Source organism: Hippichthys cyanospilos, chromosome 7, assembly GCF_059441005.1.
Source record: "Hippichthys cyanospilos isolate Australia breed blue-spotted pipefish chromosome 7, RoL_Hcya_1.0, whole genome shotgun sequence".
NCBI classification, from domain to species: Eukaryota; Metazoa; Chordata; class Actinopteri; order Syngnathiformes; family Syngnathidae; genus Hippichthys; species Hippichthys cyanospilos.
In genome coordinates, this window is record NC_142375.1 from 22,427,244 (window position 1) to 22,450,957 (window position 23,714).

At 40.3% G+C, this 23,714-nt stretch overlaps 1 protein-coding gene across 2 annotated transcripts; it reads left to right on the top strand.

Annotated features, from left to right (window-relative positions):
- Positions 1 to 69: 69 nt before the first annotated feature.
- Positions 70 to 22,940, top strand: dclk2a (doublecortin-like kinase 2a). 2 transcript variants are annotated; one of them, XM_088419841.1, is made up of 17 exons: positions 74 to 946; positions 4,649 to 4,986; positions 13,709 to 13,811; positions 15,451 to 15,549; positions 15,621 to 15,671; positions 15,823 to 15,890; positions 16,803 to 16,884; positions 17,011 to 17,119; positions 17,842 to 17,899; positions 18,116 to 18,235; positions 18,791 to 18,937; positions 19,006 to 19,139; positions 19,310 to 19,387; positions 19,905 to 20,001; positions 21,278 to 21,358; positions 21,431 to 21,538; positions 22,370 to 22,940. In XM_088419841.1, the coding sequence occupies exons 1-17, from the start codon at positions 535 to 537 to the stop codon at positions 22,625 to 22,627; spliced, it is 2,343 nt and encodes a 780-aa protein (XP_088275967.1). In that variant the 5' UTR covers positions 74 to 534; the 3' UTR covers positions 22,628 to 22,940. The 2 variants fall into 2 exon arrangements, with proteins under 2 accessions (XP_088275966.1, XP_088275967.1); XM_088419840.1 differs by having other exon boundaries at positions 70 to 946; positions 16,803 to 17,119.
- Positions 22,941 to 23,714: the final 774 nt, after the last annotated feature.

Genomic DNA, 23,714 nt, shown 5'->3' on the forward strand with positions numbered 1-23,714 from the left:
GTAAAATGTATTTTTAATAGCTGCAAATAAGGAAGTTGTATTTTGCACAAAAAAAAAAAACTTTACAATGATAGCAACGATGAAGCAATTTAATGTAGGATAAAAATACAAAAATAAAATAACAATCGGGGTAAAGACTTTATTTTTTTCTATAAGAAGTAACTACAATCGAATCGTCTATCAGTGTCTACTGTACTTCCGGTCACAATTTATTAAAGACGGGCGTTAGGACCCAGAGACTGCGTGAGCGTGCCGGGCTTCCGGGGTTCCCTCCCTCCCGCATCATCCATCCATTGATTTGGCACTTATGACGCACGCTGACCGCAGAGGAATCAGAGCGTTCGGATGGAGCTCACTTCGACCTCTTAAAAGTTTTCCCCGACCAACTTTGCTGTCTTTTGGACAACTAAGATGTCCAAGCGAGTAACTCTGGACGCTTTTGGACTCGTTTTATTGTAGAATTCGTCTCTCCAATCCATTCCAAGTCCGCGTGATTAGAAAGTTCCGTTAAAAAACCGGAAGCTAAAAAAAAACATGTCGCTGAGTAGAAGCATCGAATTCGAGCACTTCGAGGAGCGCGACAGCAAGCCGCACCGGACGCCGAGGGCTCCGGGCTCCCACGCCGGCGGCGGAGGCTCCTCCAGGGGCGCGGGGATGACGGCCAGCCCGGCGCACAGCGCGCACTGCAGCTTCTACCGGACTCGAACCCTGCAGTCGCTCACGTCCGAGAAAAAGGCCAAAAAAGTGCGCTTCTACCGAAACGGGGACAAGTACTTCAAGGGCCTGGTCTACGCGGTGTCCTCGGACCGCTTCCGATCCATGGACGCGCTGCTGATGGAGCTGACGCGCTCGCTGTCGGACAACGTCAACCTGCCGCAGGGGGTCCGGACCTTGTACGCCCTGGACGGGGGAAAGAAGATCTGCAGTCTGGACGACCTGGTGGAAGGTAAGGTGGCGAATACGTCACAAAGAAATCGTCATATTTGGACACGATTAATTTATTTATTTAAACAGTGCAAAGAATTGCTTGCAGTCCAAAAAAAAAAATGTCTTAAAACATGCCATCGGTGTCTGATTCATCAAACTTTAGAGCCTTTCAAACTTCATTTCTATTAGTCCACTAAAATGTAAATCAATCTGGTGTCCTGTTTGGATCATAGAAGAAATCTGTCAGACCTGTTCTCATCAGAAATAATCATAAATATAACTGTCCACAGAAAAATATTCAACATAAAGTGTCCTCTTTTGGTATCAAAAAGATGTGTTCACTAAAATAAGTAATTAACTTGATAGGTAATGGGAGGTGACACGTGACAAGTTGGGTCAAACCATTTTATGAGTTTTTCCAATAATGAAATTGAATAACCTACTGAACTTAAACTTTGTTTTATGAACACATTTCCCCGAAACAATAAATTAATTTAATAATTATATTTAAAGGATTTTTGCATGTTTGTTTTATTTAAAATCTCGGGTACCCACTGAAATTCCTTCAAGCACCCCACTGACCTAATCTTGTCATTTTATTACATGAGAGCTTAAACCATAAATAAATGTACCCAGGAATACCCATGTGATGAAAACTAAAAAGTGTCTTTAAAGGGACATTGTGTAAGATTTACAGCATTTTTCATTACGGACAGCAGGAGGTGCTGCATTTTCCATTGCACTCCAGTGGAGTGCCACCCCCCCATGTAATATCATTCCATGATACCTAGATCTACGATTATATTTAAAACGTAATGTTGGTCATGAGGAAGACATTTATTTGCAAGTTTTTGACATTTATAATCATTGAATTTATTCTTTTTGAATGCAAAACAGTGTGAGTCTTACACATTGTCCCTTTCAAATATAAAAACAATTTCTTCTGTCAGATTGCTGAGCATGACTGGAAGGTCAATGAATTATGTTCGTTTTAAAGTTATGGTATAATGAAATGCATACTTTTCATAATCTTGCTTGATCATGTAGGCTTAAAGTGAAAAGAAATCTTCAGTATGAAGTATTAAATTTGTGTTATTTTGTTTTTTTAAATATGATTTGAATGCATAAATCGCTTGCACATAGTTGAGCAAAACATTCTGGGATACCATGAATAACCAAATAACAAATGGGCATAATGCAAAGTGTTCAAAGTGAAAAGAAATCTTCAGTATGAAGTATTAGATTTGTGTTATTTTGTTTTTTAAATATGATTTGAATGCATAAATCGCTTGCACATAGTTGAGCAAAACATTCTGGGATACCATCCCTCCCCGGGATTTGATACCATTCAAGTAACCAATGGGCATAATGCAAAGTGCTCAAATCTCAAGAAACAACCAATCACAGTTCACCTTGTGACTGTCACATGACCATTGTTTATAATAATAAACGGTTAGTAGTGCTGTAGTACAGTAGTGCTGTCTGTTCATCTAAATAATTTTCTAGCTAATAAAAAGTGTCGGCTAACTTACTGAATAAACAGCGAACGACGATCGAAATAATTACATTAAAAAATAACAAATTTCTTTAATTCTAAGGGTGCTTGAGCACCCCCCCAAAATGAGCTACAAACGGCCATAGCTTGACCCAGAATAGCTCCTACAAACCAAAGCAAGTTATTGGCTGTTCAGGTTTAGGCATCCCAGATTTTTCGGGGTGTCTTATTATCTTTTTTCGCCGTAATTCAGTTCGAACGTAATTTGTTTGACAATAAAACGTTATTTCCCCAGTGCGTTGAAACACCCATCACAAAGTTTTCGCCCACTTTACAAGCCTCAACTCACTTTAACGGTCGTGATTAAAGTAGTAAAACCACTGGACTGCAGTAAAAAAAAAAAAAAATAAATAAATAAAGCTTTCAAGATATCCAAAGTCCAGATACGCCGACTACTAAACTCTTGTCATTTTTCACACCGTGTGAGTCGACACTCTCAGAGCTCAGCAATTTTTGTGTGTGTGTGTGTGTGTGTGTGTGTGTGTGTGTCTGTGTGTGTGTGTCTCAAAACCCAACTGAGAGCAATTCACTCGCAACCGGAGGGGATTACTGAACCGGACATTGCTGCTCTAGTGAAAAGGCAAACGTGGCAAGGGGGGTGTTAAAGTCTTAAATTTAATTCATTAGTTTCCAATAACACCATTTTAACACCTGGGGGAAATTTCGACCCAAATCGGGATTTTTCATGTTTTTGGTTTGTGATATTAAAGGAAAAGCATACCAAAAAAGAAAAACAAAAACATTTGGAGACTAAAATATGCCGACTTTCGATATGTCACGCTGCTCTCCCTTCTAAACGCTTGCAAACGGGAGGTACACCCTAGAGGTGTCAAATTTAGCCCATGTCAGGCTCATTTACTGCCATTCAAAATTGGAAATATTCTCAATTTCGGACCTATTGAAAACCCGATGTTTTGTCAAATTTTTGCATTAATCCTTTCAACGGCACCGTGTAAAAATAATTTTAAATAACTATTAAATAAAATGTAAAATTTAAATAACTAAATAATGAACGTGTTCAAAAACTCTGTTTCCCGTTTCCTGGGTTACTTATGCCCGCATCTGTCATCCACATGAGGACAGCAGTGTGTCTCCCGGGTGGGGGGGGGGGGGCGCACCTGAGATCTTTTCACCCCCCTGGGAAATAGAGAAAAGCGTCACAATGTTGACCCCCCCTCGAATATTTAAATGACAGGCCGGCCTCCTTCTGTGGCCTAGCTCTATAATTAGCGCGCAGAATAAAGCCAAGTATCAAGGGAGACCTTGTCACAATGGCCTTCTTAAATCAGGAAGTTCTTTTCGTTCCTCTTGACACACGTTAGCAAATGTCAGCGCCTGGATTTCATAGCCTCCCGCGCCATGTTGCTTTTCAAGGCCGCTTGTAAACCGCTTTCCACATGCAGATCACCTGATCGCTGCAGGATCGATCAGCTGTGCTTTGTGGATCAGCTCAAAGCAGCACAACGCCAGCGCTGCCAGTGTCACACTTTGTCTTTGCTGCGAGGGTGGGGGGATATTTGCGTGTCCACTCCCCAGCTGGAATGCTGGCAGATAAATTTGACCTTGGATGAAGGCCAATGTGGAAAAGGCCGAGCCCGCCTTTTTTGTTCTCGCGGTTCCGTCCCGATTTCAACACAATAGAAGTTTTTTCATTCCGTAATTAAATATGTTTTAGTAAATTTAACCTCAGCAATACTTTCTTTCACTTGTAGTGTACGTGACGGATGAAATTTCGACAAATGTTTATGCAACCGTCTTTTATAGTTGAAGAGACCCGACATCTACCATTTGAGGGTCATGTAAAACATGATAATTCCATCCATTGGGCAAGATTGCAAATTGCACTCTAGGGTTGAACCCCCGAGCGGGGTTTGTTTTCGTGTTACACTTATATTACTTTGTTCTTTCAATTGCAGTGTAACGGTAGAACAGATATGGTGTTAACATTAAATGTAAGTACTAAAACAGAAAAAAATAATTAGTTTGAGTGCAGACAGATGAAGACCGGCGCCTGACGAATGACGGACCGACGATTCCAATTTTGCATGGCTTGAAAAAATGATGCACCGACCGTGACAGAAAGGGGGCGGGGCTCTGACGAACTGTGACTTGCCCTCCTCTGCCTAATACTAAACTGGGTCCACCTTCCTTTCCCTTCCCGTCCAGGAGAAAGCTACGTGTGCGCCTCCAACGAGCCCTTCCGCCGAGTGGACTACGCCAAGAACGTCAACCCCAACTGGGCGGTGGGCAGCAAGACGGGCACGTCGCGCTCCCTGTCCTCGCTGGTCCCGCCCAAGGGCGAGCATCAGCGCGAGCCCAAAGACTTCATCAAGCCCAAGCTGGTGACGGTGGTGCGGAGCGGCGTCAAACCGCGCAAGGCCGTGCGCGTCCTACTCAACAGGAAGACGGCGCACTCCTTTGAGCAGGTGCTCACCGACATCACGGACGCCGTCAAGCTGGACTCTGGCGCCGTCAAGAGGCTGTACACGCTGAAAGGCAAGCAGGTAAGCCTCCGGACGGGTAACCACGGCAACCACATTTCCACGGCACGAAACCTGCACAATCGCTCAATAAATGTTTGTTTTAGGAAAAAATTACGCAAAGATCGATCGAAAGCTAATCGATATTAATGTTTATCAAAGATTTTTTGATCATTTAGAAATCGATTGAAATTTCAGCCTCTCAACAGTAAATGTTTTCAAATTTCTTTCGTTCTCGATGAAAGTAGCAATAATCGTTGTTGAATTCAAATGAACTGCTTTTATTTTGAAAAGCAGTGATCAATATTTTAGTCTATTTCATGGTGTTGGCAAACAAACGAGGTAAATTCATCTTAATTATAAAATGATGCTAATGTATTTTCTACGCTGTCAATTTGAAAAATAATGTTGTTTTTAAATAGCATGGCAGAAATGAAAAGGTATTTTAGAAGGTCCGATTTTTCTATTAATCAACATCTATTTCAATTAGTGTTCCCTCAGTCGCGCAAATTAACATTATCAACCTTATTTAGCATCTACTTTAACGGAAAAAAACAACAGAAATTTTCTTTAATTATTGGAATAATTTCAGTTCAAGTCCATTATTTCCGACCACTGGTCATCAATTTTGCCTAAAATCATCAAAATTTTAGATGTAGCTCCACCCACTCTATTTTCCAACAAATGTCTGAACGTTCCGAACAACTGTGTTCAGAGTTCATAAAATTCGTCATAAATTAGGTCACTTGCCAACATTGTTTTTCATCAGACTGTTAACTAGACCGCCTCAACAGCGCCCCTGCTGGTTGCAACCAAGTATTACACTCACCTTTTGAGCCAGTGAGTAGCAGATGGACACGCGCGGCTCGCTTAAAAAACTGCGATTTATCGGCTTCAGCTGTGTCAGCGGTCTCGGTAATTATAACCTTTAATCCGGCGCTCACGCAATTACACGCCACAATCACGTCAAGGAGGCACTAATGAATACACATTTAAGCCTGCTGTCATGTGCGCGAGTAAAGATCCCGCCCACGCCGTCCCACCTTGCCCCTCTTGTTAATTCGCCGCCATCCGTCTGCAGCTCGTCATTAAAGTCTCAGAAAGGTTAGGGCTCCCAACACATGGGACCACCCTAAACACATGACCACATGATCTATATCTAGCCAGTATATTAATATGTCTCATTCCTGTCTTGATTTATTTGGTGTAAAACAATCTGGGAAGACGGTATTTTATGTTCCAGTTAATTTGCTCTTAATTTGAAAAGAAAATGCCGTTTTCCTGCCACGGTAATAAAGCATTCAATTTGATTCGCTGATACCTGCAGAAACTCAAAATCGCAGCTACCCACTGAAGGAAATTTTGATGTTTTTGATGTGTGGTATCAAAGGAAAAGCGTAAAAAAAAATCATGAGGGGATAAAATGTTGCATTGATTGTCAAAACATGATGACTCTCAATATGCCATGCTGCCGCCCCTTCTAAATGCTTGCAAATTGAGAGGTATACCCTATATCCTGTAGGTGTCAAATTTGACCCAAGTCAGGCTCATTTACTGCCATTCAAATTTTGTCATATTGGACATATTATCCAATTTTGGACATATTGGCACCCGATGTTTTATCATGCTTTTTTCTCACGATTTTTTGCATTAATCCTTTCAATGACAACTCGTCAACAGGGCGCAATAAAAAAAAAATAAATTGTTGACACCCCCAAATCACCGGGTGGCCATCTTAAAATATTTGCAAGCCTTTCAATGACTTTGATGATTGGCTTAGCCTGAACTCCCATAAAGTCTTGAAAAGTCACAATACTCTCTAATTATGACCATAAATATTCCTATTTCATTTTCATAAAGTAGTTACTTTTGCTATTTTTGCATTTTTACAAGTACATAAAGGGGGCTAGGTCCCCCCCCCCCCAAAAAAAAACAATAATATGGCTGACGCCCCATGAACGTTTTGAGGTGTTGAAGGTAAATATATGTTTATATTTGACGATGTTATGACCCCTTCAAAATCAGCCCCCTTCAAAACCCCGGACACCCATGGGTAATGTAGTACCCGCATTTGAGAACCACAGCCCTAAAGATCCTCCCATAGAGTCCAAAGTCTACTTTTTATTTTCCTTGAAAGCGCTTTGCTTGCTCATCCACTCGCTCAATAAAAGGCCAGCTCACAACACATGCTCTGAGGGCCAACGCCCCCAGCTGCAGCCCGCCATCTGCTCCTCCAAAAAAAAAAAAAGGGGGGGGGGGGGGGATCAGACACCGTCCCCGCCCCGTCCACTACAAACCCACAAAAACAGTAGCAGGGTGTCACACACACGTGCCCCTCCCTCACTATGGACCGGGGCGCCATGCCACCACCGGATAATTAGACTGCAAGAGTGTATCCGAGCTCAGCTGTCAGGTGTCGTGCGCGTGTGTGCACACAACGCAGCTCTATGTTGACTTGTGCTCTTCACGCTGAATGTTAATTGCGTGTCTTGTCACTCATTAGCTTCGACTGAATGTTGAAGATCCCATCAAATTACCGTATTTTTCCCACTATAAGGCGCACCCTCAATTAATGACATATTTTCAAACTTTTTCCATATATAAGGCGCACCGGATTATAAGGCGCACCCTCAATTAATGACATATTTTAATCACAATATAGTAACACTCAGTATTAACAATAATAAGTCAAATAATAACTCTATACTCTAAATAGCATAATAACTCAATGTCAATATGAGCAACCTTGTTTAACTGTAAACACACAAAAGAAAGAGGTCAAGCTTACTTTATCACTTCATTCCCCGTCTACCAATCCCAATCTCAATATTCATCCATATATAAGGCGCACCTGATTATAAGGCGCACCATCAGCTTTTAAAAAAAAAAAATTAAGGCTTTTAGGTGCGCCTTATAGTGCGGAAAATACGGTATATAGATACAGGAACCTCCTTGGGTTCATGTATCACATTTATTTATTTATTGTGCAGTTCTTGACTGCATTTTGAGCTAGTCACCTTTTGACATTAAACCTTAAAAAAAATGAAGGCTTTTAGGTGCGCCTTATAATGCGGAAAATACGGTATATAGATACAGGAACCTCCTTAGGTTCATGTATCACATTTAATTATTTATTGTACAGTTCATGACTGCATTTTGAGCTAGTCTCCTTTTGACATTAAACTGTTTGAAAACCCGTAAAGTCCATTTCTACTTGTACAGTATTTGTAAGTTCGCAGTGTCTCCAATTCACAAGGGAAAGAAGTCTGCAAATTGAGGAATGAGAGAGGAAATGAGCCCGAGCAGAGATAATTGGAACATCTGCTCCTAAAGAGCCTCTCGCCCTTTCTAGATTTTGTATGTGCAGTCAGTTGTAGATTGTCGTGATAGATGGCCGCTGGCTAACATGCGCAGATACAGTTTGTTGGTCAAAAGTTCAAAAGTCCAGCAAAGACCGTGCTTCTCAATCCCAACTTTTTTTTTCTGGACGCGTACTTTTTCATACAACTAACACAACTGGACCGCTTTGTTTGTTTTGTCTCTTATCTCAGAAGGTTTCATCAATTCATGCAAAAAAAGGTTTGGTTAGGACCAGGAGTGTTCGATATCACTTTTTTTTTTTTTTCATACCGATACCAGTACAAGTATTCAAGTCGTACCACTAATCATTTTGATACACGTTTCTCCAAAACTCAGTGAAAGATAATTTTAAGAAAGAATTCCTGAATAGCGTTTTTTTTTAATATAATCATGAATGATTTATTCATGCTAGGAAAAATCTACTGTGAAAATGGTTGGGCGAAAAATAATCCGTCTTGAAGCGCCGTTAGAACCATGTTTGCGCCGCTATTTTCTACACGAATCATTCAATTTTCAAAAAGTAACAAAAATAATGTTCAAATATAAAATGGAAAAGCCGTACAGCAGTAGTAGTTTGGGGGTAAAAAAAACTGCAAAGACCATCTTGACACAAGGTTTCATTTCTTGTCTTGTTGCACCACATAGTTTTCGAATGGCTTATACTATTTGTTTTCTTACTGATTTAATAGTTGTTCATTAAAGACAATATTAGCAAATGGAGCTTTCCAAAATAAAGAAAAAAAAACATACCAAAAGGTACTAGGCCTGTATTATCCAATAATCACGCAAATCAAACAATAGTGGCTCAGTTTTAGGTATTCAAGTTTTAGCCAGGAGCCGGTAGTAAAGCATGAATCAGCTCATCAAGATTATGAAGAAGAACAGGAAGTCAATGACCTCAGGAGCTAAAAAGCAACTCTATTCTCACTTTTACTCATGAACTGTCGTTCAATCATTGTCTCTGCGTGACTTTAAGGACACTTGTAAATATCAAATGAATATAGAACTTGTATGTGTGAACTAAATGGTCGTATTTGTTGACCTTAGTAGTCAAGGTCGTTTTTTGCACCTTAATGCTAATGGTAATTGTTAAACAGTTAGCAAAAGCCAATTCTGGTGTCTAGAAATTCATATGTATGGAAGATCTTTAATAAAAAGTAGTTATATCTGCTCGCTACAACCTTAGTTGAAAAAAAAAATCAACTCACGTCGGACAATAGATTCTTTTTAAAAAAGGAGGGGGTGTGGAATGACTATTTATTGGAAGCCTCGTGTCTGTTCGGGTCTTGTGTCAAGTATCTGTTCGAGAAGCATGATGAATTTAGTCAATAATGACAATGTTCTCGCTCTCAGCGGCTTTGCAGATCAAAGACATGACCGATTTTGCTTAGCTTGACATTGATCAACGACGGCATTATCCGCCACGTCCCCCTTTGAACAACGCCGCCTCGTCTTGGCCTCGTCCACCGTCGGAGGTTTCACTTCTGATCTGTCTTTATACTTGACGTTGGGGCAACGTGCCACGCCGGCAGACGGATTAGCGAGGTTAGCGTCGCATGAGGCCGCCATCTGATAGTTTTCAGGGCCAAATGTGGATTAAAGCGCCAGCATTCGGGTCAACGGGGGAGAAATGTATATTGAAGATATTTAATCCAACTGGGTGTAATCGATTGTTTCATTCAAAGTGTTGGACTTTCCTCACTCCAAATAGATTCGAAACTCTAGCGGACAACAGATAGATGGTTTGGTTTTAGAGGGTAAGGATGGAAGGGGGCGGTGTAGGACGTGTGAAAGACGAGGGTGGAGTGTGTGTGTGTGTGTGTGTGTGTGGGTGGGGGGGGGGTGCAAGATCGGGGACGGCGTCTATTGTGTGCTATTGTGTGATGTCAGCAGCCACTCAAACGCTCTTTTCAGGCCCAGTTGGCATCATGTCGGTGAACCGGAACACACACCACTTAACTGTACTTTGACTGTCTTTCCACACTGTCCCTCAAAGGGTGTGAAAGAAAAAAGTTTTTATTCGGAGCCTGAAAACATCAAAGGACAAGAATGGAAAAAAGCATTTCAGGTTTTATTTCCACTAGCTAATTTAATTAAAAAGACCGTGGGCAAGAAAAGTTCTGTAAAGTAAAATGACTGCAAATTATACGATTTGATTGGTTAAAACAAAACAAAAAACGAAAATAATAGGGATGCATCGAAATCAAAACGTTTGGCCGCAGATCAAAACAAAATTTCTTTGCGCATTTGCAACCAATCAACTTCGGGAATTAGCTGTAACTTCATACATAGAGTCCTGTAAAAGTATGTAAATAAATGATCAAAAATCAAATAAAACTGAATATTGACTGAATAACATCAAGAATCAAAAAAAATCTAAAGGAAAAATAAAATTTGATTTGCCTTTGGCGTGGCGTGACTTGAGCTAGTTGCCATATTCCCCAGCGAGCGTAGCCTAGCTTAGCCTAGCCTTCTTGGTATTTCTTGATTATCTCCAGCTCCGTTTCCATAGTAACCATCTTACTTCTCCCTTTAACATCACTAGTAATCTTGGCTAACCCATTCAAGTTTGAATTAAGCACTAAAATGCACAATAAATACGATATCGTAAGCGCTAGTTCCAGATCAACGCTTTAGCATTTCGGCATCTTAGTGACACTGTGACGTCGACCAATAGGAGATCAGCATCTTACTGACGCATTAGTGACGTATAAATGTGGTGTGACTCACAGTCAAATTAAAATTTCTATAATTTTTGCTGATGCCGTAAAGTGTGAAAAATGCCGTGAGAAGGGGATGAAAAAAACGTAGTATTCCACTTCGTTACGTAAGCTAGCGACGCCACTGTACTACATAAGGAAGTGGAAAGGGCCTCAACCGGATTCATTAGCGTCCCACATCATGTGACTCGCTGTCCTCGCCCCGCTATTACAGTCACGCGTGGCTCGACGACCTTCGGACTCGACGCGGAGTTGCTCATTCTAAGCAACGTTACCTTTGCGGTGATGTGATGCTACGTTCCGGCTAACAAAGATGGCCTCCTTTTGATCCCTTTCCAAGCTCCAACCGTCTTGCGCATCCAGCACGCTCAGCGATGACCTCGCATCTTGTCCATCGCTGACACTAATAGTCGGAGACGGCGGGGCACGCTCCCTTTTACCCATTCGTTTGCCCGCTGTGTTCAATCGATCGGCCGTGTCCTCAATTTGCGTGTTTGGGTGCGCGTTGGGTTTCGTCGGCGGGGAGCCATTGAAAATTTGACATCATTGTCGCCTGGATGATGACTCGTCCTGGCTACGGTTGCGCGCCAGTTGCCTTCAGCCCTTCGGGGATCGCCGCCCTAGATCTGGCAGTTTCTTCAAGGAATTTTTTTCAGCTCGGTGGAGGGCAGGGCGTTCACTACAAGTGCGGCTGTGGAAACAAATATACATTAAAAACTAAATCGGGTGAGGGGGCGTGGCTAAGATTTTAAGGGATGAAAATTGCAATTTTTCTGAGAAATACTTCTGTTTTTATGCATTTTTTAAAATATTTATAATACTACTTTATACTAATAATTATTAAATAAAATGTTAAATATTCTATTTTGATGCCATTTTTTTAATACTTATAATACTAATTTATAATAATAATTATTAAATCAAATTTAAAATAAATTTAAATTACATTTAAATTTAATATAAATATTAAAATACTTATTAATACTAATATTTTTTTGTATAAATCTATACTAATATTTTTTTGTATAAATCAAGCTTCGGCCAATAATCACAATGTACATTTGAAACAAAAATCAACAAATCATATTCAACCACGAAAACATTACATGCTATATTCCTCCTATTGTTGCAACGACAAATGAGACTCCCCTAACTATTCAGTATTCATATTTTATGAGCCATTTTGTTTTACTGAGAAGTAAAAAAACAACATGATAAAACAAAATTGGGGGGAGGAGGCGTGGCTAAGATTTTAGGGATGAAAACTGCAATTTTTCTGAGAAATATTTCTATTTTGATGCAATTTGCATTTTTTTTATACAAAAATCAAGCTTCAGCCAATAATCACAATGTACATTTGAAACAAAAATCAACAAATGATATTCAACCATGAAAACATTACAGGCTATATTCCTCCTATTATTGCAACGGCAAATGAGACTCCCCTAACTGTTCCATATTAATATTTTATAAGCCATTTTGTTTTACTAAGAATTAAAAAAAATAACATGATAAAACTCAATTTGAACCTGTTAGTGCTTTTTCATTTTTTTTTCAAAGCAAGAACTGTTGTACTTCTTGCCGTCATGTTTAAATGGGTACAAGCCGATAGGAAGCGACCACTTGGTGTAAAACGCAAATTTTACAGGGGTGCAAGAAAAGGATAAAAAAAAAAAAAAGAAGAAGCATGTCAAAGCCAGTGAAACGGTTAATTTTCTCTGCTATTTTCTACATAATTCACTGTTTTGAAGCATAAAAGCAGAATAAAACGGACTATTTTGCTGTCAAATTTTGTTTAGAGGCGGTTAGCTCCGGGTCAGAGGTCATATCATGATTTACACGTTGACCTCGGCCGTATGGGCGCCATCCCAACGACTTTTAGAAAATTCTATCTGGGGGCGATGAAGTTCGGGGGGCATTAGTCGACTATTCAGGTCGCCCACTCCTTCAGGCCTTGGTTACCATGGCAACTGCAATATTTGTGGCCTTGCTCAGCTGCTGAATTCCAACATAAAAACGCACCACCCAGCTCAAGAATGTCAAGCATGCCATTGTTTGCTGCATGCGCTTAAACAGGGATCCTACGAGTACCCTGAAGTAGGCGTGGAACATACTTATTCCAAGATTTATTCCACAATACGGTATTCTTGTCGGATTTGTAAAATGTGGTTTTTCTTCTGTTTAGTAGCATCCACGACTGCAGACGCTGCCCACATGAGCTTTTTTAGTCTGCTTACTCCTACTGCTTCCTTCAAAGTGGAATTTCCTTTTGCGGGACACTTGACCCCCCCCCCCCCCGCACATACACCAACATCTGATTATTAAGATGGCATAGTTACCAACATGTGAGATGTTTCACATCACAAAAACAAGCTAATGTAGCTGTAAGCTAATGTAGTTCATTCATGCAGTTGTAGTTCCATATGACTATATTCGCTTGTATTGTATGTGGATAAATATATACAAACATATACACATAAATACTAACAAACGTATATCATATTTTTCACATGTAACAATTTTTTACAGGAGATCAGACTCTGTTCATTCATAATCTTTCATCTCATTCATATATAAATAAATATATAATGCTAATTTCGACAGGTTAGCGTCTCCTAATTTGGTCCTGCTCCACAAACGAGTGATTTTTCCTTTTTCCCCTCCAGATCACGTGCTTGCAGGACTTCTTCGGCGATGACGACGTGTTCGTCGCGTGCGGCCCGGAGAAGTACCGCTACGCCCACGACGACTTTGCTTTGGATCACAGCGGTAAGACTTCAGCGGGCTTTTTGACCGGTTGGCCCACTATTGCATCATCCGTCCGTCCACGTCCGTCCATCCTCGCCGTGGTCGTATTGTGTTATTGCAGGTGTTGTACCCGCTACTGCAGTGCTCGTGCTTTTCTCCATCCATTCTTGCGGTTCTTTTGTATCGCGGACAAAAAAGCATGTGGCGTTTCCCTTCTTTGTTTTCGTGGCGGCTTTTTGTTTTGGTAATGCGAAAACAAAATGAGAGAAAGGCCATTGACTGGAGTTCATTTATTGATGGGCTAGCGAGGGTACAGGAAAAGGAAGAGCTCCAGGGAAGCCATCCCTGTATTTCAGTCCGGAGTGTTGACATCCTGTCGCACCTTTTTTTCCCCCCCTGTAGTTTTGTCAGCAGAGCTAATAACGGAAGAGACGCACGCGCCGTTCCAGTCCAAGATAATGCGCTATTTGTTAGCATCGAATACGGCTTAGAGTAGGGCTGAAAAAATTGGAGAATTGATCCGATTTTGTTTTAATCTTGGTTTGCGATCATTTTTCAGGCCAGAGATGGAAAACCGACAAGCCCCTAATGGGACGTGGGGGTGGGGACAAGTCAAACATGTTCTTCATAAGGATGATGAACTTTCTCGCCCTAACGAGAAAGTTTCTCATTCTAACAAGAAAACATTCAGAAAGTTTCTTGTCAGGATGAAGCGGTAGCTTGATTATTTGACCTAATGAACTAAGAAGAAATGAAGGAACAAGAAGAATGAGAAAGGGAAGAAAAGGAAGGAAAAAAGGAAGAAGGAAAAAAAAGTAATAGAGTAAAATAAAAATAAAAAGGAATATAAAAAATAAAGATAAAACAAACAAAGGAGCGAAAGAAAGAAAAAAGTAATAGAAGAGTAAAATGAAAATAAAAAATAATATAAAAAATAAAGAAAAAACAAACAAAGGAGTGAGAGAAAGGAAAAAGTAATAGAAGAGTAAAATTAAATTAAAGAGTAATATAAAAAATAAAGATAAAACAAACAACTGAGCAAAAGAAAGAAAAAGTAATAGAAGAGTAAAATAAAAATAAAAAGTAATATAAAAAATAAAGATAAAACAAACAAAGGAGCGAAAGAAAGAAAAAAGTAATAGAAGAGTAAAATAAAATAAAAAGTAATATATAAAATAAAGAAAAAACAAACAAAGAAGCGACAGAAAGGAAAGAATAAAGGGAAAAATAACAAAAAAACAGGTGGGTGGAAAAAAAAGGAAAGGAAAGAACAGAAGAAAAATAAAGAAAAAATACAATAAAAATGAAAGAAAGAAAAGAATCAAGGAAAAATCAAGAAAAAATAATAAAGGAGGGTGGAAAATCAGGAAAAAGAAAGAACAAAGAATAAAGGAGGGTGGAAAATCAGGAAAAAGAAAGAAAAAAGCAAAAGAGAAGGACGGAAGGAAAAAAGAGGAAAAGGTGGACAGAAAAAGAAAGAAAAAAGTGAGGGAAAAAGAGGGAAAGAAAGAGGGAAGGAAGAAGAAGAAATTCGGGGGCGATAATTTTGTGAAACGAGAAACTTCCTCATCCAAACGAGAGAACAAACCAATTTCACATTTGCTTGCGTTTTTCTGAAAATTCCTCCAAAAATCTCATCTCTATTGTCTACTACCGACAGAGTGTAAGGTGGTCAAGTCATCAAGCAGTCGTTCCGGAACTCCCAATCGGACCAGTAAGAGTCCTGGACCTTCGCGACGCAGCAAGTCGCCTGCTGCAGGTACCCAAAAAAAAAAAAAGTGCCACTTTTATCATCTCCCATTTTGTAAAATCAACCTTTCCTTTCCTTAGCGAAACGTACAAGCCGCCACTCCGCCAGTCAGTCTCCCGTCAAAGCTCCAGGTCAGTCATTCACTGCCGTTGACGGCCGCAGCCGTCAAATGATCAATCTCTGGCAAGGAATATCCAAACTCACACATTTGCTTTGCTCAATTTGAATGCGGCTTTGATAATAAGTTAATAATCACCTAAATTCACGCCTTCCGTCCCACAGTAAACGGTCACACCTCCGCGCCGAGGTCCGGCAAGTCGTCCGCCGCCAAAAACCTCCCTCACCTCAAGGTAAGACATGTCCTTTGAAATCTTGTCATTATCACATTATGTTACAATAAAAAACAATTGCTTGGCGACAGAAGACATGAAAATATCGTGGAAATAGAGTAAATCCAGAAAAAATTAGAATTTTATATATATATATATATATATATAATTTCATCTTTATTCATGTATTTATTTACAGAATTATTTTTTCCAAAATAAAAAATAACTGTCACATTTAATCTAAACCCATGTATTTATTTACATCTTTTTTTTTTTTTTTTAATATAAAGTAAAGGCTTGTCTGAAAAAGCTGGTATAAAACAAAAAAAACAACAAAAAAATACAATTCTGGAAAAAAAAAAGTGCAAAAACACAAGTGGGCTAAAATTACAAATCAAAAATCAAAAACATTACATTCGGTTTTAACTCATTCAATCCCAAAGACGTATTTATACGTCTTTGCTGAATCCAGCTATTCGATGCCTTGTATTTATTTTTCACATTATTATTATTGTTTAATTAGTCTAAAGTGCCTATCATAGAATGAGTTAATATTGCACTCAATTAACGGTGTTATACAAATAAGTCAGAGGCGTTTAAAAAATATATATATATAATAATATGGCACATTTGCGTATCTCTCTGGCACGTGGAAATGCTAATCTGGTTTATGGCCGGATTATTGCTGGTTGCAGACTACACGGAATCTAGATTGAGATTTCGACGCGGTTATTCGGCCAATTGGCAAAGGCCTCACCGTTCCTTGTCCAAGGGAAGAATTACGCAGGGATTTTCAGATTTAGTGACATGGAAGAGGCGGACTTCATTATCAGATAACCGCGATTTGACGGACAGGCCCCCTGTTGCCATGGCGATTGCATCCTAGCTTTGCCCCGAAGACCAAAGCGATGATTTGATTATTTGCTCCTGTAGATGGTTCCTTCACATCACAGCTCAAATTCAAACGTCAGCAGTTCCTTCAACAACCAGCAGGGGGAGACGGCCAGGCCCGAGGGTACGTTTTGCGTTTCCCGCCCGTTACTTTCATCTTTTCTGCGCACAGCATCATTTCCGCTTTCCGCGTACCTTCTTCTCATCCTCGACAATACAAGAGCGAGCATCCCGTGTTTAAATTTAACAGTTAACGGTAACCACGGCGACCAGACCGCCCCCGCCATCCTGGAGAAATACATCATAGGGAAAGTCATCGGGGATGGGAATTTTGCTGTGGTGAAAGAGTGCGTCGAAAGGTATGTTCGCCTAAATCCATCTGTCGCTTCAAGGGATGAGCGAGTGTAAATTCGAAGTATTGGTACCAGGCCCATACCTGGACTCATTTCAAGGCATCGGTATTGGCTCATTTGGGGCAATTTTACTGAACCAGAAATGACAATTTAGCATTCATAGAACATTTGGATAAAATTAGAATTTGACGCCAAATTACAAAACCATTTTTTATTTAGTTATTTACCTATTGTTATTATTTTTTAGTGTTTAGTGGTATAAAAGAAGCAACCAAACAACAAAAAGGGTTCTAAACGCGCAACAGCCAATGCTAACCATTAGCATGTAAATGGTGTTTTCAATAAATGTTAGCCTTAAGCTAAACAGACCTTCAAAAGATGCTGTTATGTCATTTTTCAAATGACAAAGGATGTAAATTTACATGTGGCTTTACATTTAGCTAGGCGGTAAACTTCAAAGTTTCCTTTCTGCGTTGACGAGCTGACAATTTGCCGTTTGTGGCGCGAGGCACCCGATTAATGCCTTAGCAATTGTGTAGCATTCGTTTACTGTAGTTTTTCCCCTTGAGGGACGATTAAATTCTGCGAGGTTTTTGCTGAGACTTTGCATTAAGTGGGCTAATTCTTCTCTGGCTCTGTTAAGCTCTTTCTTCCTCCCTGGTGCGCTCTTCACTCGCTTGTCTTTTTACGATTATGGCCGCCATCTAATTGCAAACGCGTCTCCTCAGGTCCACTGGAAGAGAATTTGCACTGAAGATCATCGACAAGGCCAGGTGCCGCGGCAAGGTAGCCATTTGCTTTTTTTTTTTACATCGACACATTGAAAAAAGATAGTAGGGAGCTGAAATTTCACCCAGACTGTGAAAACATGTTAAATTTCAACATGGCACGACCAGTTCGTTATCAGACTAGCAAGAGTGCGTCAGGAACGATGTGGAAGGAAATGACGGAAAAAGGGTCAAAATAGCACACGAGGGGTCATCTGGAGGGTTTTTTTGGCAGGAGCACCTGATCGAGAATGAGGTGTCCGTTTTGAGGCGGGTCAAGCACCCCAACATCATCATGCTGGTGGAGGAGGTGGACACGCCCTCGCAGCTGTGTCTCGTCATGGAACTGGTCAAGGTACGCTTTTGGCATGTGTGTGTTTTGTTAGATTCAGAGAAGATTATTTTGCTAGTTATTACCGTCTTACAAATTGAATTATGTGTGTAATGATTATTAAAGAATTTGTAAACTATGCTGACATGTTTATAATGTGTAAACATGTCTATCTATCCATCCATCCATCTCAAGAGCACAAGCTTGATTTCAACGGAGCTTCAACACGAATGTTGTAATACTATATTTAAAGTTGACTTACCCGACTTGGTCAACATTTTTCTCCTCATAATACAGCATCCATCCATCTATCTCAAAAGCACAAGCTTAATTTCAGCGGAGCATCAACACAAATGTTGTAATACTATATTTAAAGTTGACTTACCCGACTTGGTCAAGCTTTTTTTTCCCCTCATAATAAAGCTCCATCCATCCATCCATCCATCCATCCATCCATCCATCCATCCATCAAGAGCACAAGCTTAGCTTCAACACGAATGCTGTAATACTATATTTAAAGGTGACACACCCGACTCGGTCAACCTTTTCCTCCTCATAATAAAGCTCCCCGTTTGACAGGGCGGCGACTTATTTGACGCCATCACATCCTCGGCCAAGTACACGGAGAGAGGCGCCGGCGTCCTGGTGCACAACCTGGCCTCCGCCTTGCAGTACCTTCACGACATGAACGTCGTCCACCGAGACATCAAACCGGAAAACCTGCTGGTGGGTCCCGGTTCGTCCTCGCCGTCGGCGCCCCTTCCCGGCCGCAACCTCTTCGGCGTTCCCGTCAGGTGTTTGAGAATCCCGACGGCACCGAGTCGCTCAAGCTCGGGGACTTCGGTCTGGCGACGGTGGCGGAAGGACCTCTGTACACGGTGTGCGGCACGCCCACGTACGTGGCGCCGGAAATCATCGCGGAGTCCGGGTGGGATTTTTTTTTCCTCTTGCAAACAAATGAAGCTGAAATGAAATCAAAACCAAAACATACCATGCTAACTCTTCGCATGTCAATGCCATTTTCTATTGTTTGTTAGCATTAAGCTAAGCGGGCTTAAATGGGCGTAATTGTGACGAGTTGCGCATGTTTGTGGGCAGTTACGGCGTCAAGGTGGACATCTGGGCCGCAGGCGTCATCGCGTACATCCTGCTGTGCAGCTTCCCGCCTTTTCGCAGGTCAGGATGGCGACTCACAAATGGGCCTCATGGAGGGGCTGAGCATACTACACTGTGGTTCTCAAATGGGGGTACGGGTACTCCTGGGGTACTTGAAGGAACTACAGGGCGTACTCGAGATTTTAAATTAAACACACATGCAAAAAATGTTGAAAAAAAAGCCATATGGGGGGAAATGTTGCTTTTTTTTTCACCCAACTTGTCATATGCCACCACTCGTTACCTGTCAATGATTTATTTTTGCGAACAGAGCTCTATTATGATTTTTGTGGACAAATATTCATTTATAAAGATTGCGTTTTGAGAACAGGTCTGACACTTTTTAAATGATTAAATATTATAATATTATTTTTATTATTATATAAATATAAATATTAGATAATAATATGTTTATTTTTTATTTTTTTTAATATTAAAGAAAAATGTAAAAACGTATTTCACAGGGGTACATCAGTGAAAAAATATCTTGCTAACCAGTGACTTAAGCATTAAAAATGTTTTTTTTATGCTGCTGTAGTGAGAGCAACCAGCAGGAGGAGCTGTTTGAGCAAATCCTACTGGGTCGACTGGACTTTCCCAGTCCTTACTGGGACAACATCACTGACTCTGCCAAGGTTAGCCAAAGCCGCAAAAAAAAAAAAAAAAGTCATAGGGAAAATAGATTTAGAGGTTTTAACTATTTCGGTTTATTTTATAAGGATTGTGATATGTGATCAATTAACTACAAATAATATGTGGAAAAACTTGATCATACATCTTTGGATCCGACACGAGTTGAAAACCTTACTTTGAAAGTTCTACACTAGTCTGAAGCCACCGTTTTAAAACCCCAACTGCAGTTTGAAACCCTACTTTGAAACCCTAACCATAATTTGGAATCCTACTTTGAAACCTTAACGCTAGTTTGGAGCCCTACTTTGAAACCCTAGTTTGAGTTTGAAATCATATTTTAAAACCCTAACCTTGCCTTGAAATTCTTACCCTAGTTAGAAACCCTACTTTGAAACCCTTTCCTTAGTATGAAACCCTAAGTTTGAAACCTTAACCCTAGTTTGAAGCCCTACTTTGGAATTCTAGTAAAAACCCCACTTTGAAAGCCTTCCACTGGTCGAAAGCCTGAGTTTTAAACCCTAAAAATAATTTGAAAGCCTTACTTTGAAACCTTGTTTTGAATTCCTCAACCTTAGTTTGAAACCCTACTTTGGAAGCTTAACCCTAGCTTGAAACCCTAACCTTGCTTTGAAACCCTTACTCTTAATTTGAAAGCCCATGTTTGAAACCCTTCTTTGAAACCCCAATACGACAAAAAAGCCATAGTATCAAATCTCTTAATTTGAAACCCTACTTTGAAACCTTAAGCATAACCTTACTTTGAAAGATAAGCCTTGCTTTGAAACCTTTTTCCTAGTACGAAACCCTAATTGGAATCCATAACCCTAGTTTGAAACCCTACCAAAGCCCTAATGCTAGTTTTTAAGCGTTACACTAGTCTGAAGCCCTAGTTTGAAACCCTACTGTGAAACCATAACCTTACTTTGAAACCTTTACCCTAATTTGATACCCTACTTTGAAAACTTGACCTTAATCTTTGAAATCTCAACTCTGCTTGAAACCATTTTCCTAATGTGAAACCTTACTTTGAATCCTCAACCCTTGTTCGACACCCTACTTTGAAACCCTAATGCTAGTTTAAAGCTTTACGCTACACTGTAGCCCTAGTTTGAAACCCTAATTTGATACCCTGCTTTAAAACCCTAGCCCCAGTTTGAAACCTTAACCATAATTTGTTACCCTACTTTGCAAGCCCAGCACCGTTTTTCGAAACCCTATTTTAAAGCCCTACTTTGAAACCCTAACCCTAGAGGAAACCTCTGGTTTGTTGCCGCGCAGGAGCTGATCGGCAAGATGCTGCTGGTGGACGCCGAGGCTCGCTACTCGGCGCGGGACGTCCGGGCGCACCCTTGGCTGAAGGTAAGGCGCCGACTTTCAGCGCCGCGCCCGGAGCCGCCGGCCGGCTCACGCTAAGGCTCCGCGGATTTTCAGGAGGACGCTGACGAAAAGACCGAGGTGACGGGCAAATTGACCGCGGCCTCGGGCCCCGCCCACGCCCACGCCCACGCCCCCGCCCCCGCCGCCGTCTCGCTCATTATGGTAAGAAAAAGTCCACTATCAACATTACTGAAATTAAGAAAAATGGCTGGTCGTCATCTTTGCTGCCCCCTTGTGTCCAAAGTGGAAGACACATCTTCCTGATTGACAAAAGTAAACAATATTAAAAAATATACGAAAATGTGAATTTTATTTTACGTATTTTGTGATTAAAACACCAGAAACTTCTAATTACAACGTTTTAATGACTTTCAAGTTGGCAAAATAAGCTATAAATCCAGTCATAAATAAAACAATTAATAAACATTGATCAAACAAAACCATACGAAAAGTCTTAAACCTTGAAGCCATACTTTAAAAAACCTAACTATAATTTCAAACCCTATTTTGAAACCTTAACCCTAGTTTGAAGCCATACTTTGAAACCCTGACCTTGCTTTGAAATAAATATTTAAAAAATCGGCTAACTTCGTTCTCTGCTGCCCTCCTGTGGCCAAACAATGGAAAACCTATCATTCCTAAAAAAAAAAAACAAATTTAGTTTCAATTTGGTGCCAAACTGTCAAATTGATTAATTACTATACTGTAATAATTATTATTAATAATAATAATATATTACTTGATATATGTTTAACTTTAAAGCATCTTATATATATGATATATAATATAGAGATATCATAATATAGGTATAATAGTATTAGGCCTAACTTTTGCAAGTATAAGCCTGATGTTTTTGCTTTCCTGAAAAAAAAACCTAAAACCCATCCATCCGTGTTATTTTTATTTTACTTTTTTTTTTAATGGTTTCTAATCCTGTCTAATTCTGTGTTGTTTTTTCTTCGTCTTTTACACGTGTCTCGTTCCGGCGTGAAGGAGACGTCTCCGGATAAGGAGAGCGTCCCGCCGGCGGCCCGGGAGGACGGCGGCGCCGTGGCTCCTCCCCCTTCTTGGCCGTCGGCCCCGCCCCCCTCGGAATGCGCCGTCAAGCACGTGGTGTTCCTGCCGCTGGCCTTCCCGTCGCCGCCGTCCACGCCGACCTCGTCCTCCGCCTCGGCCTCGCCGCCGTCGCCGCCCGGCCTGGGCGCCGCGGAGGGCTCGGGGGCGCCCCGAGAGCTCGTCGGGGGCGTTTGAAGGACACGCACGCAAAAAAACAAAACGGCAGACTTGTTTGTATTTATTGAGGGAGGACTGAAGGAATGTTGCTCTTGTCAAGCAAGGTGAAGAACGAGTGGAATCCATTTTTGTAGTTTTTTTTTTTTTTTTAACACACACACACATTTACAGAAACAATGTTTTTGCTTTTTTTCCATTTTCAAATACGGCTCGAACCAAGCGCTGAGGACTGCAAATGTTTTTAGGGCGGTCGTCACGTGGAAACTTACTGTCCAATCCAATTGAACAAAACTTGTTAGCGCTTTTAATGTAATAAATGAGTAAACCAGCATCAAGTTTTTACTTTGTATGCATGGAGTTTAGTCAACTTGCTTGAAAAACAAACTTTCTTCCTTGACATTTTTTGTAGCGTCTTTATGACCATGATGACCATTTATATTTGAACACCTTATTACTTAAATATGAAAGTTAAAAGAGAAACGACTTGGTTGCTTTATTTTATTTAAAAAAAAATACTTTTGATGGAGAACTCAGCTCTATTTAAATGGTCTTTATTTTACCTGTTCAGAAAAAGACACAGCAATTATACATGGACATAAAATAGAACCAGTATAAAATAAGTACCTTACTATACATGATTTTTTGTTTGTTTTAATAAACCATCTTTTTCAAATAAACACCTTACTAAACATGCTCGTTTTTTTCCTTAGAAAAATAAAACACCCCACTTAACATCACCTAGAAAAGATTCCCCCTTGAAAAAATGAATAATACGTGTTAAAAAAAAAAAGCCTTACCTTTCCTTCTAAAAAATGCCTACATGGTCTCATTTAAATGTTTAAAAAGGTTTAAAAACAAACAAACAAACAAAAAACATTGAGGGAGTATTGTAATATCCTATTTGGCCAAAAGATGGCAGCAAGCGTCTGTTTCAAGTAAACACACTTCAGTACGCTCGTCAAATTAAACTACAATTAAGTGTCCAAGTCTCTCAAACTGAAAACCGCGTCACACTTGTTTTGCAATTCTTTTTTTGAAACACAAAAGCATGAAACGTTTTACTTTCCCGCGAATCACTGACCTAACATTTAAATGTTTTTGCTTT

What these genes read in the sequence shown, in the direction of transcription:
- dclk2a (XM_088419840.1), top strand. Translation starts at nt 535, where the DNA reads ATGTCGCTGAGTAGAAGCATCGAATTCGAGCACTTCGAGGAGCGCGAC. An exon ending in GTCTCCCGTCAAAGCTCCAG is followed by an intron (nt 15,672 to 15,822) that starts GTCAGTCATTCA and finishes TCCGTCCCACAG; the next exon opens with TAAACGGTCACACCTCCGCG. An exon ending in ACATCACTGACTCTGCCAAG is followed by an intron (nt 20,002 to 21,277) that starts GTTAGCCAAAGC and finishes GTTGCCGCGCAG; the next exon opens with GAGCTGATCGGCAAGATGCT.